Raw genomic sequence first — 18,184 nt, 5'->3', positions numbered from 1 at the left:
AAACATTTGTCGGTCACCTAACAACACAACTGCATGTATTATTTGAAATTAAGCCGAATTGGCGGCTATTTCATGTTTTTGGATGTTTTAAAATCGATATCGCTGGCACAGGTACCTTTTAGGATTGACCCATGGCCTCTACATACTTGGAGTAACACTACGATAATTTAACATCAATTTAAAAGATGTATTCACATTTTCGAACTTTTAACTATGAAACCTGTTAATATGATATCCCGGGTAACAATCCCAAAAGAAACTACCAACTTTGCAATCGCTTTTCACAACTTTGAAAGTAATTTATTGTCGATTTTTCGGTTGGCTGTTGTGATATTCTGCTTATATATTGGGGCATTCTCGATAAATTTACTCAATGTTTTCGAAATTTAACTGCGGGGTTGACATGACAATGACTTAGGTTAAATATACAAGCAACTCCGCCAACATTTCCTTGGTTTTTTCTAACATTGCACGCTGTTTTCTAACATTTTACAGTCAGCTCATGTGAACATCTATAGGCTGCTTTCAACTGACTTATATCAAATGTGTCAACTTTACAACTGCGCGTTTCTTTATGCTAACAACTTAGGTCATATATACAAATATATCTAGCTGCTTTGGAACGACTTTGAACACCTTTGCACGGTGTGCTAATAGCTTAAAACCGACTACGTGCCGACAGCATCAGCAACTTGTTCGTAAAAATTAGAAGGAATATGAAAACTTTTAAATAATTAAAATAGTTACAAAAGATTACACGATTTTCCACTATAAATGATTGACATCACAATAAGAAAAAATGCAGAAACGTTGTCATATATCTTTTACATGTGTGTGATGAAACAACAAATTTAAAATTAATTCAACAGCTCGTTTACTCAGGGAGTCTCCCGTGCAAGTACTAACCTCGCCAAATTGTGCTTTACTTTAAACATATGTCGGTGAACTAACCACACAACTGCATGTATTATTTGAAATTAAGCCGAATTGGCGGCTATTTCATGTTTTTGTATGTTTTAAAATCGATACCACTGGCAAAAGTACCTTCTATAATTGACCTACGACATCTACATACTTGGAGTAACACAACAGTAATCTAAAAAATATTTATTCACATTTTCGAACATTTAACTATGGGACATGTTAATATGATATCACAGGTAACAATCCCGAATGAAACTACCAACTTCGCAACCGCTTTTCACAACTTTGTAAGTAATTTATTGTCGCTTTTTCGGTTGGCTGTTGTGATAACCTACTTATATATGGGGCATTCTCTATAGATTTACTCAATGTTTTCGTAATTTGAGTGCGGGGTTGTCATGACAATGATTTAGGTTAAATATACAAGCTACTCCGCCAACATTTCCTTCCTTTTTTCCAACTTTACACACTGTTTTCTAACATTTTACAGTCAGTTCATGTGAACATCTATAGGCTGCTTTCAACTGACTTATATCAAATGTGTCAACTTTACAACTGCGCGTTTCTTTATGCCAACAACTTAGGTCATATATACAAATACATTTACCAACTTTGCATTAACTTTGCAATCACTTTGAACAACTTTTCACGGTGTGTTAACAGCTCTAATCCCACTTCGTGCCGTCGGCATCAACAACTTGTTCTTAAAAATTAGAAGGAATTTGAAAACTTGTCATTAATTAAAATTGTTACAAAAATTCAACGATTTCCTCTATAAATGATTAACATCACTGTAAGAAAGAATGCGGGAACGTTGCCTTATATCTTTTACATATGTGTGACGAAATAAAAAAATCAACAGCGCGTTTACTCAGGGAGTCTCCCATGCAAGTACTAACCACACCCGATTGTGCTTTACTTTAAACATTTGTCAGTGAACTAACCACACAACTGTCTAGATTATTTGAAATTAAGCCAAATTGGCGACTATTTTATGCTTCTGGATGTTTTAAAATCGATATTGCTAGCACAGGTACCTTCTAGAATTGACCTATGACATCTACATACTTGGAGTAACACTACGATAACTTTTAACTATGGGACCTTTTAATATGATATCACAGATAACAATCCCAAATGGAACTACTAACTTTGTAATCGCTTTTCACAACCTTGTAAGTAATTTGTTGTCGATTTTTCGCTTGACTGTTGTGATAATCTGCTTATATACGAGGCATTCTCTATACATTTACTTAATGTTTTTGAAATTTAACTGCGCGGTTGTCATGCCAATGACTTAGGCTAAATATACAAGCTACTCCGCCAACATTTTCTTAGTTTTTCCCAACTTTGCACACTGTTTTCTAACATTTTACAGTCAGCTCTAGTTTCGCAGCACATTTTCACTCCTCTCGTTTCACGCTTTGCACCACTTTTCCACTACTTTGCGCCGGATATTCGTATTTTGCACTTCATTTCACACTTTCAACCATATTCCCACTACGATGCACTCTAGTGTCACATTTTGCCCCCCATTTCCACTACTTTGCAATATAGTTGTACACTTTGCACCACAGTTTCACATTCTGTACCAGTTTCTACTACTTTTCGTTATAGTTTCACATTTTGCACCACTATTCCTCTGCTTTGCACTCTCGTTTCACCTTTACGCCACTTTTCCGCTACTTTGCACTCTCGTTTCATCTTTACACCACTTTTCCGCTACTTTGCACTCCAATTTTCCACAACTTTGTACCATACATTGTCATTTTGCACACTTTCCACCAGTTTTCTTCTACCTTGCACTCTAGTTCCACACTTTGCACCACACTCTCTGAACTGCTATTCCACTACTTTTCGGTATAGTTTCACATTTTGCACCAGTATTCCTCTGCGTGGCACTCCAGTTTTACACTTTGCATCTCTTTTCCATTCCTTTGCACTCTAGTTTCACATTTTGCCACTACTTTACATGGCTTGTCTAGTCACCGGTCATTCTTATCTTTAAACCTGTAGAGAGAAACTGGCTTTATATGGATACGATGTATGAGTAATTTAATGGGAACACCAATCATAATTCAGATCAGCCAAACAATTTTGCGATCAATGATAGACAAAGCGCCCCCAAGGTAGGATTCAATCACACTAGCATCCGATTTAAAATTGATGACTATTTAAGTTATATTTCTATCACCACATCTAATAACTGAATATATGATGACATAATTCATCAAGGTTTCGTTAATCAGAACTAGGTTATGTTCATTAGTTGTGTTGATCGGATTTAATCATGTCTCAGTCGGTGAAGGTGTAAACAAATATTCAAAAATCAAGATTACATAATTAGTAAGAAAAGTAAGATAAATTGAAGGATTAGTGTCAATCAAAATAAAGTTTAAGTTATCACGTAGTGTAATAAAAAAATGATCATTCTTTTAGGGAAATCGTGCTCAAAATTAAAAATATGGTTTGAAATGCTTCATTCCAAAGGACAAGCAAGATAATTTTAAATAATTGTGAAAGTGAAAACAGAACAATCATTGTAGATTATTAAAAAGTTACGTTAAATTGTAAAACACTAGATTTGCAAATGGTTAACTGATATCCATCAATGTGGGCAGTTAAAAGGTCAATTGTCTAAAACACATGGATTCATTTCCAGAAATATTGAAGAATGTAAAAAAAAGTGTGGGTTGATACTTGCAACTAATATTTAGGTTATTTAAACTAAAGTAATGACACTGTAATTTGACTTTAAATCTAAACAAAACATTATGATTATGTGAAATGCAACTTTTCAAGTGTTCACAATGTGTTCTATGGGTTATGGTGACAAATGGTTAGTACAGAAAAATGTCATGAGATAAAGCTGCAAAAACTGAAGAGCGATACGAAGCACACCACTGAAATCGTTATCATCAAACCCTTATCCAATCTTCTTTTCATAATTGCGTCACAATCGAGTACTGTGCCTTGAATTTCATTCACATCTATATACTTTGAGTTTGCACTAAACAAAGCAGAAACTTCACCATAACTTCTGGTTTTCTCGGTTTTTGCACATTTTTATCGCAACTGACCATCCAGTAAATTTGTAAATAATCAGTGTCCTTGCAAGTTCAGGGATAAGTTTTTCAATGTATTCTGCCCTCACAACAACTAACATGGGAATTGTCAACTGCTAAAGCCTGCAAGCCAACAAAACCATAATCATGTTGCACGTTTGTAACCATCGACACGTGAATATGTAATAGATATGTTAACAAGTCGTTAGGATCGCTTTCCATATTGCGATTGATTTGAGAATGTTAGGTTTCACTGCGATACAAATCTCGTGGTGTGAAGTACGACCATCTACGCACAATTGTGCATCGAAGAACATCTTCCAGATTTTACTTAGTAGTTGTTTTCATATCTGTATCTGTAGCATTCATGGCTTATTTGTTCATTGTTTGCTGTAAACTATACATAACTTGCAATTCGCCGTTTTTGCTGCGCAGAAAATCTTTGATCAAAACTAGTTGTGCATTCGGAAAAACCTCCTCCTGGATGAATTCAGCCTCAACCTCTGTTTTTGGCGAATATCCTACAACATGTGTTATTTTATGGGGCAGTGTTTCTAACTCTGGAAAGTAAGACTTGTATAAAAGAAACCAGTCAACATTTGGGTTTGTATTTACACACTTATGTATATATTGTGGTTCAATTAACACAACATTTGCCATCTTCGCATCTGCTCTCTGTTCTTCAGTTGCCTCGAGGACAAGGCAATATACGGTTGTTCGCTGTGCTATATCCTTGACTAGTTTTGCATGGAAACCGATCAATCCCTTTCCATTACTATCAAAAGAGTTGAATAGAAAAAGTACAGCAGGCAGCAATTGCCTTTCTATGTTGTCTGTCACTCCTCTATCGATATCAGCTGATTGACATCTGGTAAAAGACAGGAATAAAATAATAAAACCTGGCTTTGATGGTCGAAAACATTATATAATAATATCTCTCTATCTCTCTCTCTCTCTCTCTCTCTCTCTCTCTCTCTCTCTCTCTCTCTCTCTCTCTCTCATAATAAACAAACATACCTTGGAGATGAATATAAAAGCAATAGTAATAATAACATCCAATAACAGGACAACTGTGATTTGAATTTCTGTTAGAAGAAAATAAGAAAGTTTTAATATTAACTATATGAACATTACAGTTACAAACACCATTCGTACGAATATTTTCCAAGGTACTATTAACGTCTCAATCGAACACATTGTGTGGCTGATATAGAATAGTCTCACTGAACGCAATTAAAGGCGTAGACACGATTACTTTTCGTTCAATTCAGACTATTACTTCTCACATAATTATTACTAAACGCAGAAAAATATGTATTTTGTTTTTCGTCGTATTCAAGGTGACAACCCCAATAGAGTAAATATCGATAAATAAATTGAATTTATTTTATCATCACATGTACGCCAGCTGGCTGTGGTTAAGAACTAGTAATATGCACAAATAAGAGATTTTCTACATAATCCAATCCAACGACAAAGAAATCGTAGTTTTACAAACCACGCTTACGAATCCTATGCTAATTTATGTAACTGACGGTGACGTTTGTTGGTTGAACAGTTACGGCTCATAGTGGTTTTCGATATCGACAGAAATATTACACTTCTTAACAATACTTATTTCGAAATAAACTTTCAGCCGTCATTATTGTGACTTAGTGTCATTGTATTATGCGAGTAAATGCTATCCTTTATAAATTCCACGCGAGCACCAACTGTGTGTTTACAATTATTTCACTGTATTATTCGCTGTACAACTGGATCAGGGTACTTTGGCTCTATGTATGGCTACTATATGTAGTTTTTATCGGCGTGTGTAATAAGTCCGGTTATTGGTTTGTTTATAACACGCTCAGCGAATATACCGTATATACCGGAATAAGCAAATGAAGGTGGCTGGAATAAAATTCAAATTCAAGGTAAGATGTCGGTATGCAACAAAAAAACATATATGATTGCTTTATGAACGCTAAATTTAGAATTTTTAATTGAAAGTTTATCACCAATAACTATTTTTAATTTCTGTATAAATTTTAAAATATTAGAAATTGGTGAACAAAAAATAAGCCAAAATGACGTTGATCAGTCATTGACGGACAGGCGGATGCGCGGACAGACTACAGTCCACCTACATACACAAACATAGCGGACATACAACATGAAGCAATACAATGATGATATATTATGAGATATCAGAATATTTGCTGATGGTGTCTCTTTTAAATAATAATTAATTCAGCACTTACCATCATTGCCCCCTATGTCATGATATTATAAGCAGTGATTCGCCCTATACTCCTACGTGTCACCGGAAGCAATTATATTTTTCGACAGATTTAACAATATATGATTTCTTCAGCCTATGTCTCAGTCCAGCCTACAGATTAAGATATGGCATGACATTTCTGTCATATGGTAAAAACGTTATAATGCTGTCAAAATGGCAGCTAATCACTAAAATACAACCACCATTTTCTCGAAAATTGGGCTGGCGACTTTTTAAAGTCCATATCCATATATGGGAGTGTAATTTATTTAATGATTATATTATGGGTATTTGCATTTGTGAGTAGGCTTCTACCTTAATATTAAACTATTTGGTGTCGTTGTCTACGTGTAGTTACGCATTCATTGTGTTGTTTTCAATGAACAATGATAAAACAAGGTTAATCGTTACTTGTTCCGTGTTGTCTGCTGCCCATTTCTACAGGTCAGCAGTGACCATACAGTACTATCATTTCACTCCCGTGTCAAAATATCTTACTTACTTATTTTACTTACGCAATTACAGACAGTAAAACTACCAGAAGAAAGAACCATGGCTGTTGGGCTCGGAGTCCATTCAGCTGTTAATTATTGACTACAAAATGGTACACAAACTTACGAGTATTGCAATAGGTAACTATGCCAACACCTGGGATTTAACAGATGATTTATATCTTCGAGGTTACCAAGTCAGCTACGGGACAAAGATCAAACGATATACAAATATTGTTTCCATATTAACTGAAATCATCATATAAAACAAATTTATGTTGCATTTACAGAAACAATGGTCCTGTGCATTCCAAACTGCCCGCTAGAGTCAAGCCAATAATAATCGTTTCGCGACCAATAATGTGGGCAGTCAAAATTGTCATAACACAGTTGCTTGTAAAAAAAAAAACGTTCAACTTTACCAACATTTCCTCTCCCCAAGAATAGTATTGTTTTGTTTTTATTTTGGTAGATGATATTCATTTTAACAATTTGTATAGATTGTGTTTGAAAAGTACGATCTTGTACTCTTGTGAAAAATATATAATTGGCATTAAATTATATGCTAAAACAAGCCATGCATGACACAGTCCCTGTTAGCTATCACATTTAAGATATATAGTTTTGTTTGTAGTAATATAGTTGGAACATAAACATGTCAGAAGGATCCAGAAGATGACGCTTGATTATGATGATTTTTTAACATTAAAATGATTGACATCTTGTATCTGATCGTCAAATGAGTACTTGTCCATATTGAGAAATATGACTCTTGAAGTGCATTTATTTAAACAAAATGGCCGCAAGTCAGCCACTTTGAATCTAAAAAATAGAAAGACATGCATCAGGAACCCATAATCTCTAATGCATGTACCAAGTTTGAACAAAATCCATCCATAAACACCAAGATCCAGTTCTGCAATATGCCAGAAATGCTTGATTTTTTAGCACAAAAATGGCTGCCATTTGGCCATTTTGAATCAGATAGTCAAACCAATACATCTATGTCATGATGTATAATGAATATATAAAATTTGAACATATTCATGCAGTCAAAGCATGGCAGAGATATGGCTCTAGAACTGCATTCATTAAAATAAAATTTGAATATAATCAGTCAAAGCATTTAAGAGATATGGCTCTAGAAGCCCAATCATTAAAACAAAATGGCCGCCAGTCAGCCATTTTCAATTCAATCTGAAAAATAAAATGACGTGCATCAGGAACCTGTAATGTCTAATGTATGTACCAAGTTTGGACGAAATCCATCCATAAATGCCAGAAATGCTTGATATTTGATGATTTTTTAGCACAAAAATGACCACCATTCGGCCATTTTGCATATGATCGTCAAACCAATATATCTGTTAATCTATGACATGATGTATAATGAATATTCAAAATTTTAACATAATCAGTAAAAGTAAGTCAGAGATATGGCACGAGAACCACATTCATTAAAACAAAATGCCTCCAGTCGGCCATTTTAAATCTTATCTGAAAAACAAAATTATTTGCATCAAGTCCCCTAATGTCTAATGTATATACCAAGTTTGAACAAAATCCATCTGTAAACAGCTGAGAAATGCTTGATTTTTAGGATTTTTTAGCACAAAAATGGCGACCATTCGGCCATCTTAAATCAGATCGTAAAACAAAATGATGTGCATCAAGGTCCTATAATGTCTAATGTATATACCAAATTTGAACAAAATCCATCTGTAAACAGCCAAGAAAGGCTTGATTTTGATGATTTTTAGCACAAAAATGGCCGCCATTCGGCCATCTTAAATGAGATCATGAAACAAATTTACGTGCATATGTATAATATCATGTATGATGTATGTGTGAAGTTTGATTGTGATTGGTCTAGGCATTTCTAAGATACAGGTCCGCAAAGACGCACGCACGGACGGACACACAAGGTCAAAACATAAGTCCCCGTTTTCGGACTGCGTCTGAACGGGAACTAACAAAATGGCCGTCAGTCTATCATTTTAAATCGGATATAAAAAATAAAAGCCATGCATGGCACAGTCCCCGTTAGTTATCAAATTTAAGATATAAAGTTTTGTTTATAGTAATATAGCTGAAATATAACCATGACAGGAATATGATTTTTTAACATTAAAATGATTGACAGTTGTATCTGATCGTCAAACAAGTATATGTCCATATTGAGAGATATTGCTCTGGAACAGCATTCAAAATCAGCCATTTTGAATACATGTATATATATAACGTATAACGAATATATAAAATTTAAATATAATAAGTCAAAGCATTTAAGAGATATGGCTCTAGAAGCCCAATCATTAAAACAAAATGGTCGCCAGTCAGGCATTTTGAATCCAATCTGAAAAATAAAATGACGAGCATCAGGAACCCGTAATGTCTAATGTATGTACCAAGTTTGAACGAAATCCACCCATAAATGCTTGATATTTGATGATTTTTTAGCACAAAAATGACCACCATTCGGCATTTTGAATAAGATAGTCAAACCAATATATCTGTTTATCTATGACATGATGTATAATGAATATTTAAAATTTGAAAATATTATCAGTCAAAACAAGTCGGAGATATGGGTCTAGAAGCCCATTCATTAAAACAAAATGGCCGCCAAATAGCCATTTTGAATCCGATCTGAAAAATAAATGATGTGCATGAGGAACCTGTAATGTCTAATATATGCACCAAGTTTGAACGAAATCCATCCATAAATGCCAGAAATGCTTGATATTTGATGATTGTTTAGCACAAAAAAGGCCACCATTTGGCCATTTTGAATAGGATCGTCAAACCAGTGTATCTGTCTATCTATGACATGATGTATAATGAATATTTAAAATTTGAACATAATCAGTGAAAGCAAGTCAGATATATGACACGAGAACCACATTCATTAATACAAAATGGCCGCCAGTCGGCCATTTTGAATCTTATCTGAAAAACAAAATTATTTGCATCAAGGTCCCATAATGTCTTATGTATATCAAGTTTGAACAAAATCCATCTGTAAACAGCCGAGAAATGGTTGATTTTTAGGATTTTTTAGCACAAAAATGGCCGCCATTCAGCCATCTTGAACCAGATCGTAATACAAAATGATGTGCATCAAAGTCCTATAATGTCTAACGTATATACCAAGTTTGAACAAAATCCATCTGTGAACAGCTGAGAAATGCTTAATTTTGATGATTTTTACCACAAAATTGGCCACCATTCGGCCATCTTGAATCAGATCGTGAAACAAATTGACGTGCATATGTATATCATGTATGATGTATGTGTGAAGTTTGATTGTGATTGGTCCAGGCATTTCTAAGATACAGGTCTGGACGCACGCACACACACACGCACACACGCACGCACGCACGCACGCACGCACGCACGGAGGTCAAAACATAAGTCCCCGTTTTCGGACTGCGTCCGAACGGGGACTAAAAATGATGTGCATCAAGGTCCCATAATGTCCAATGTATGTACCAAGTTTAAACAACATCCATCCATTAACGCCAAGATTCAGTTCTTGAATGCCAGAAATGCTTGATTTTTTATGCATTTTTAGCACAAAAATAGCTGCTATTTGGCTATTTTAAATCAGATAGTCAAACCAATATATTTACATCATTATGTATAATGAATATATAAAATGTGAACCTAATCAGTCACAGCATGTCAGAAATATGGCACTAGAACAGCATTCATTAAAACAAAATGGCCGACTGGTGGCATTTTAAATTGGATTTGAAAAACAAAATGATGTGCATCAAGGTCCCATAATGTCCAACGTATGCACCAAGTTTGAACAAAATCCATCGATAAAAGCTTGATTTTGATGATTTTTTAGCACAAAAATGGCCACCATTTGGCAATCTTGAAACAAATTGATGTGCATATGTATAATATTATGTATGTGTGAAGTTTGATTGTGATTGGTCCAGGCATGTCTAAGATACTGCATCCAAACGGGGACTAATAATAGTGTAACATGATTTTACTTCGGTTACTACTTTAGGTTACACTGCAGTAGATGTTAATGTAACACAAATCTCATTATATGTAACCAGTTACTAGAAGAAGTAACGCATCATATAACATAAGATTGCTTTATTTCTAGCCATACCTACAAATTATGTGTTATGCATTCCAATGACATGTTATTAGTGTAACTTAATTTATCTTAAACTCAGTACAATGATTCTACAGACTGGATTTTGGTGATTCAACAATTATGCTCAGCCCATTGCCAGCAATAACTGGTAGCATTACAGCACTATTTAGCTACCGATAATACTTCTAGATTGCTACTACTGATGGTATTTTACATCAAATACAGCATTGTCAATGCTTGTTAATTTAGAGTTGTGCGATAATTGTCAAATGAATGAGTTTTTATATTAATGTTGCAATTCAAACAATACGAGTCTCGTGAATGGGCAACATGGGAAAAAGTGAATTCACTTTCGGGGACTAAAAAGCATGGATAAGTGCACCAAAATTTCAAGACAAATAAAAAAGGGAAAGATGAACATTTCATTGGGATCATTAGACATGAAGTCAGTGATTTTTGCAAAATTTTGTTCTTGTGAACAATCCTAAATTATCACATTATGACACCAAGCAAGGCAAATATATGTTTTACAGTAATCATTTCTTTGAAAACAAACAAACAAACAAATTTAATTTACATTTTATTTCAATCATATTTACATTGTATCAATCAATCAACATTCCATTATTTGATATAGAATACATAATTGTTAAATCTGTGCAATACCAGTATATAAAGCTATGGAATGGAATATTTCACACACATAATGAAAAGTATAATACAGCTGCAATGAAACCCATATATACTTTTTGTAAAAAAAAAAAATATTGTGGCTGCACCAAATGATGGAGTTAATAATGCTTATGAAGATTAATAGCAAACGGTTCCTTTTGTTTCTGACTAGCCTTAGCCTTAGGAAGTAAATTAAAAACTGTCCAAGCTGAACCATGTCTCCACCAAAAATCTGTCTAAAATGAACTCATAGTTGCTGTCGACATAGGAAGTAAAGTAAATAACACCGAATAACCGTGACTACGTCTAATTATAGTAAATACGTACTGCGTGCGTGCGGTGGCCGAGGGGAAGACGTGTAGTGGCGTGAAGCTAGGCGATTAGGTGCCGTACGCGAGCGCCGGTTCGAGTCACGCACGCAGTACGTATTTACTATAATTAGACGTAGTCTTTACCTTGCCGTTTATTCGGTGTTATTTGCTTACTTTACTTCCTATGTCGACAGCAACTGTGAGTTTAAAATTATTTCTCAGTACTTATTCACTGTTACAATGCTGTACCATTACTTTCACCATCCTACTACAGCCAGATCTGAAGGCCTTTGCCGCATTCTGGCCATGCTGTGTGGCGCGGATCGCGTGGACGGGTTTCATGTTCTCTGCACGTAATAAGCTCGGTTATTAAGCATCCTTTTTTGGGGATGCCCGGTGGCCGAGGGGAAGACGTGTAGTGGCGTGAAGCTAGGCGATTAGGTGCCGTACGCGAGCGCCGGTTCGAGTCACGCACGCAGTACGTATTTACTATAATTAGACGTAGTCTTTACCTTGCCGTTTATTCTTGTGTCTAAAATGAACACCATTTGCCAGTCTTTATAGACCTACTTGTAGTCCGAACAATTTCATCCATCCATTTGGTTTTGTATAGTACAGTACAGTATAAGTAGAACTTAATTCCGAATCTGGCTTTCAGATGGCTTTGCCTTTTCTTAAAATTTTTTTTAAGTTGAGAATTCTTTTTCAAAACAAGGATTAATAAAGATAGAATAGAACCGCTGAAGACTCATTTATTTTTGTTGTGACAAACAGCTACTGAAAGTCAGAATATGTTATCAAGTTTCTGGTGTGCTTACGACGAAGTAAAAGATGAGAGAGAAATTTGGAATTACCAGATATTGGCAAAGATGTGTATGAAGTTGAGTTGAATGGCTACCATTGACAATTTACAGGTTTTCAAGATATATAATGTTTTTCTCCACAAAGTCATTTTTCATGGATACATGTACTTTCTTTACTGTCCTAGTCTCTAAATAGTTGAATAATATAGATAGATAAATTTATATCAGTTTTAATTAAAGAAAGTAAAGCAGAGTTCTCAAACATTGTATCCGTGACCCCATGAGCTTTCTGGTCATCATCACCATATGAAGAACATGACTCTCTGCTATTGAATGTAAATTAGTTAGAAATTGCTTCCAATAAACTTGATGAGTATTTTACTTTCCACAGCTGAGAATAAAAAATATAATATTGTGTAGGAATCCTACAGAACACAGACAAGGTTCTCATTAATTCACTATACAGCTGTCCCACCCTCTAGAATTAATGCTTCATTAAATCTAACAATTCTATACATGTGTATTAAGTTAGTGACATTTTTGAAGATGTCAAAAGGCAACCAACATTGTAATTTAATTAATGCATAATTTGTTCATACAAAAAAAAAATAGTTGGTGAGTACAAATTCATCACAAAAACACAATAATTATCAATGTTTTAAAGATACAATATGAATGAAAACATTTTTTAATATTCTTATTCGGAACTCTATACTGTACACAAAATTAGATTATGATTTATCATGATATGCAGAACACACAAATGTATTCATTAGATTGAAAATCACAAACACGCATGTGTACTGGGTGTTATTGTATGTACAAAACAATCAGCGTATGTGTATTAGAGAATTTCATTGTTTTATCAAACAACTACTCAGGGGTGTGCAACAAGAACAGTGCTTTCGTGTCATGATAAATCAATGTATATATCAATATACAGTATTAAATAATATTAAAATTACATATTCTGGTCCATATTGTTTCTTTAACAATAGAGCATATATATATCTTACCTACAATGATACATGGCTATATTATTAATATATACAATAAAAGAAATATTTCAATCAAACTAAATATTATTCCTGTCAGATCAAATATTTCATTCTTGAAAGTTGGGGGAAATTATTCGACAACATCATCTCTTGATATTTTGCTGTTCATTTTCAGTAAGTCAAATCCTGTATGATTTAGCTCATCAAATGTTGACATGTGTAAGTGCCAGAATCATTGATATTGATCTGTGACAAAGTACACAAAATTGATACATGTATGGCATATTGTATTAAGTATACAGTTTTTGTTGCTGAGGCTTGGGTCACTAGTTTTCAAAGCATGGTAACTGGTTGCTAAGGCATGGTTACTTGTTGCCATGGCATTGTCACCGTGGCATGATGACTGAATATTAGGATCTGACATTTAACTGAAAACCATTCATTGAGGCATTCATGTTTTTGTGTTTTCAAAGTTGTATGTGGAAATATTTTAAAATTACAGAGTGCCACATAGTGGCAATCAATTGCATTGTAATTGCATTATTTGTGCATTAAAAGTAACAAATACCATACTTGCTCTATTAAAAGTGAATGAGCTGAATTAAGAAATTTTATTTCAAATATTGATTTTGTGCTATCTGGCAGCTTCAATGCCAGAACTTACAGCTTTGGTCTTCCCACACTCATTGAGGGTACAGCAGATCTGGTGTCCCCAATGAGTCTGTAGTACTCACCCAGGGTACATCGAATCTGGTGTCCCCAATGAGTCTGTGGTACTCACCAAGGGTACATTGGATCTGGTGTCCCCAATAAGTCTGTAGTGCTCACCCAGGGTACAGCGGATCTGGTGTCCCCAATGAATCTGTGGTACTCACCCAGGGTACATTGGATCTGGTGTTTCAAATGAGTCTGTGGTACTCACCCAGGGTACAGCAGATCTGGTGTCCCCAATGAGTCTGTGGTACTCACCAAGGGTACATCGGATCTGGTGTCCCCAATAAGTCTGTAGTGCTCACCCAGGGTACAGCGGATCTGGTGTCCCCAATGAATTTGTGGTACTCACCCAGGGTACATTGGATCTGGTGTTTCAAATGAGTCTGTGGTACTCACCCAGGGTACATCGGATTTGGTGTCCCCAATGAGTCTGTGATACTCACCCAGGGTACATCGGATCTGGTGTCCCCAATGAGTCTCTGGTACTCACCCAGGGTACATCGGATTTGGTGTCCCCAATGAGTCTGTGCTACTCACCCAGGGTACATCGGATCTGGTGTCCCCAATGAGTCTGTGGTACTCACCCAGGGTACAGTGCATCTGGTGTCCCCAATGAGTCTGTGGTATTCACCAAGGGTACATTGGATCTGGTGTCCCCAATGAGACTGTGGTAATCACCCAGGGTACAGCGGATCTGGTGTCCCCAATGAGTCTGTGGTACTCACCAAGGGTACATCAGATCTGGTACCCCCAATGAGTCTGTGGTACTCACCAAGGGTACATCGGATCTGGTGTCCCCAATGAGACTGTGGTACTCACCCAGGGTACATTGGATTTGGTATCCCCAATGAGTCTGTGGCACTCACCCAGGGAACAGCGGATCTGGTGTCCCCAATGAGTTTGTGGTACTCACCCAGGGTACATCGGATCTGGTGTCCCCAATGAGACTGTGGTACTCACCCAGGGTACAGCAGATCTGGTGTCCCCAATGAGACTGTGGTACTCACCCAGGGTACAGCAGATCTGGTGTCCCCAATGAGTCTGTGGTACTCACCTAGGGTACATTGGATCTGGTGTCCCCAATGAGACTGTGGTACTCACCCAGGGTACAGCGGATCTGGTGTCCCCAATGAGTCTGTGGTACTCACCAAGGGTACATCGGATCTGGTGTCCCCAATGAGTCTGTGGTACTCACCAAGGGTACATCGGATCTGGTGTACCCAATGAGTCTGTGGTACTCACCAAGGGTACAGCGGATCTGGTGTCCCCAATGAGTCTGTGGTACTCACCCAAGGTACAGCGGATCTGGTGTCCCCAATGACTCTGTGGTACTCACCCAGGGTACAGCGGATCTGGTGTCCCCAATGAGTCTGTGGTACTCACCCAATGTACATCGGATCTGGTGTCCCCAATGAGTCTGTGGTACTCACCAAGGATACATCGGATCTGGTGTCCCCAATGACTCTGTGGTACTCACCCAGGGTACAGCGGATCTGGTGTCCCCAATGAGTCTGTAGTACTCACCCAGTGTACATCGGATCTGGTGTCCCCAATGAGTCTGTGGTACTCACCCAGGGTACATCGGATCTGGTGTCCCCAATAAGACTGTGGTACTCACCCAGGATACATCGGATCTGGTGTCCCCAATAAGTCTGTAGTGCTCACCAGGGGTATAGCGGAGCTGGTGTCCCCAATGAGTCTGTGGCACTCACCCAGGGTACATCGGATCTGGTGTCCACAATGACTCTGTGGTACTCACCCAGGGTACATTGGATCTGGTGTCCCCAATGAGTCTGTGGTACTCACCCAGGGTACATCGGATCTGGTGTCCCCAATGAGTCTGTGGTACTCACCCAGGGTACATCGGATCTGGTGTCCCCAATGAGTCTGTGGTACTCACCCAGGGTACATTGGATCTGGTGTCCCCAATGAGTCTGTGGTACTCACCCAGGGTACATCGGATCTGGTGTCCCCAATGAGTCTGTGGTACTCACCCAGGGTACAGCGGATCTGGTGTCCCCAATGAGTCTGTGGTACTCACCAAGGGTACATCGGATCTGGTGTCCCCAATGAGTCTGTGGTACTCACCCAGGGTACAGCGGATCTGGTGTCCCCAATGAGACTGTGGTACTCACCAAGGGTACATCGGATCTGGTGTCCCCAATAAGACTGTGGTACTCACCCAGGATACATCGGATCTGGTGTCCCCAATGAGTCTGTAGTACTCACCCAGTGTACATCGGATCTGGTGTCCCCAATGACTCTGTGGTACTCACCCAGGGTACAGCGGATCTGGTGTCCCCAATGAGTCTGTAGTACTCACCCAGTGTACATCGGATCTGGTGTCCCCAATGAGTCTGTGGTACTCACCCAGGGTACATCGGATCTGGTGTCCCCAATAAGACTGTGGTACTCACCCAGGATACATCGGATCTGGTGTCCCCAATAAGTCTGTAGTGCTCACCAGGGGTATAGCGGAGCTGGTGTCCCCAATGAGTCTGTGGCACTCACCCAGGGTACATCGGATCTGGTGTCCACAATGACTCTGTGGTACTCACCCAGGGTACATTGGATCTGGTGTCCCCAATGAGTCTGTGGTACTCACCCAGGGTACATCGGATCTGGTGTCCCCAATGAGTCTGTGGTACTCACCCAGGGTACATCGGATCTGGTGTCCCCAATGAGTCTGTGGTACTCACCCAGGGTACATTGGATCTGGTGTCCCCAATGAGTCTGTGGTACTCACCCAGGGTACATCGGATCTGGTGTCCCCAATGAGTCTGTGGTACTCACCCAGGGTACAGCGGATCTGGTGTCCCCAATGAGACTGTGGTACTCGCCCAGAATACAGTGGATCTTGGTTTGAACCAGGAACTAACTGTTTATGGTTGGGTCCATCAATCTTCTTCTTCTACCCATAATAGAGCAAATATGATACATGTTTCCATCAGTGAAGCACATGCACTCTTTATAGGAAGGGAATTTACATCATGATTTGTTCACAGTTCAACAAAATATCAATCCTCTTATTCATATGAATTGTCAAGTTATAAATTACAAATTCAAATTCTTAAAATACATGATTGGTCAGTTTCCATGGTGATCCAACATAATAATAATAATAATAACATGAAACAGCTCACAACACACTGGCGTTTCTTGATATTATGAAATTAGTAAGACAAACAAACAGTACAGTACATCACAGCAAATAAATCCAACAAATTATAGTTTTGAGCCTTCATTTTGTACAGTCAGACTCTGCATTTCCAACAGACTGTCAGCAAGGGTTTTGGCAAGTTTGTTGGCGTTGGTTTCCGGACTACTGTTAAATGATGTGAGAGAGAAGTTAAACTTTTCCTCATGAGGGTTGTAACACACACCATATCCATCTGGAACAACTGGTCCAAAACACATAATAAGATCATACGTGGAGGGCACCTAGATGAAATTAAGGTAATGAAAGGCTGAGATTAACTTAACTTTTAACTAGCATTTAGAAAGTCATGTGATCATCATATAATTGAATAGGCATGCTATATTAAGTTACTGACAATAGTACATTGCAGTGCATTTCTATGTAAGCTGTGATAAATGCAGTACAATCTGTCAAATCTGTCAAGTCAAGTCATTCTACAATTTGGGGCTAACAGCTTGACTTGAAAGGAAATGACCTCCATTGCTTAGGATTCACAGTAGGTGAAAACGTACCATAGTTCACCCCCCTGCAACAATACTACTTCAGAACCTATGTCCAACGATACTATCTCAGAACCTATGTCCAACGATACTATCTCAGAACCTATGTCCAACGATACTATCT

At 37.6% G+C, this 18,184-nt stretch overlaps 2 protein-coding genes across 3 annotated transcripts in view; both read right to left on the bottom strand.

The window, feature by feature from the left end:
• Positions 1–4,361: 4,361 nt before the first annotated feature.
• LOC102809145 (uncharacterized) lies at positions 4,362–6,845 on the bottom strand. Its single transcript, XM_078013012.2, has 4 exons — positions 6,768–6,845; positions 6,233–6,363; positions 5,007–5,074; positions 4,362–4,857 (listed from the first exon to the last, which is right to left on the bottom strand). Exons 2-4 carry the CDS (start codon positions 6,236–6,238, stop codon positions 4,362–4,364), a joined length of 570 nt encoding a protein of 189 aa, XP_077869138.1. The 5' UTR covers positions 6,239–6,363; positions 6,768–6,845.
• Positions 6,846–11,430: 4,585 nt separating this feature from the next.
• Positions 11,431–18,184, bottom strand: part of LOC102807030 (carnitine O-acetyltransferase-like) — a 67,996-nt gene continuing 61,242 nt past the window's right edge. For both annotated transcript variants that reach the window (XM_085492084.1, XM_085492085.1), the window contains one exon: positions 11,431–17,802. In XM_085492084.1, the coding sequence (XP_085348210.1) occupies positions 17,587–17,802 (216 nt within the window). In that variant the 3' untranslated portion in view covers positions 11,431–17,586. The remainder of the gene's footprint in view (positions 17,803–18,184) is intronic.

Source organism: Saccoglossus kowalevskii, chromosome 17 (genome assembly GCF_978046115.1).
Source record: "Saccoglossus kowalevskii chromosome 17, keSacKowa6.1, whole genome shotgun sequence".
Classification (NCBI taxonomy): Eukaryota; Metazoa; Hemichordata; class Enteropneusta; family Harrimaniidae; genus Saccoglossus; species Saccoglossus kowalevskii.
The sequence above is the reverse complement of the archived record's forward strand: the minus strand, read 5'-3'. Positions and strand labels throughout refer to the sequence as shown.

Coding starts and splice junctions, on each gene's coding strand:
- LOC102809145 (XM_078013012.2), bottom strand. Junction 4,858..5,006: donor CTTTTATATTCATCTCCAAG/GTATGTTTGTTT, acceptor GTCTTTTACCAG/ATGTCAATCAGCTGATATCG.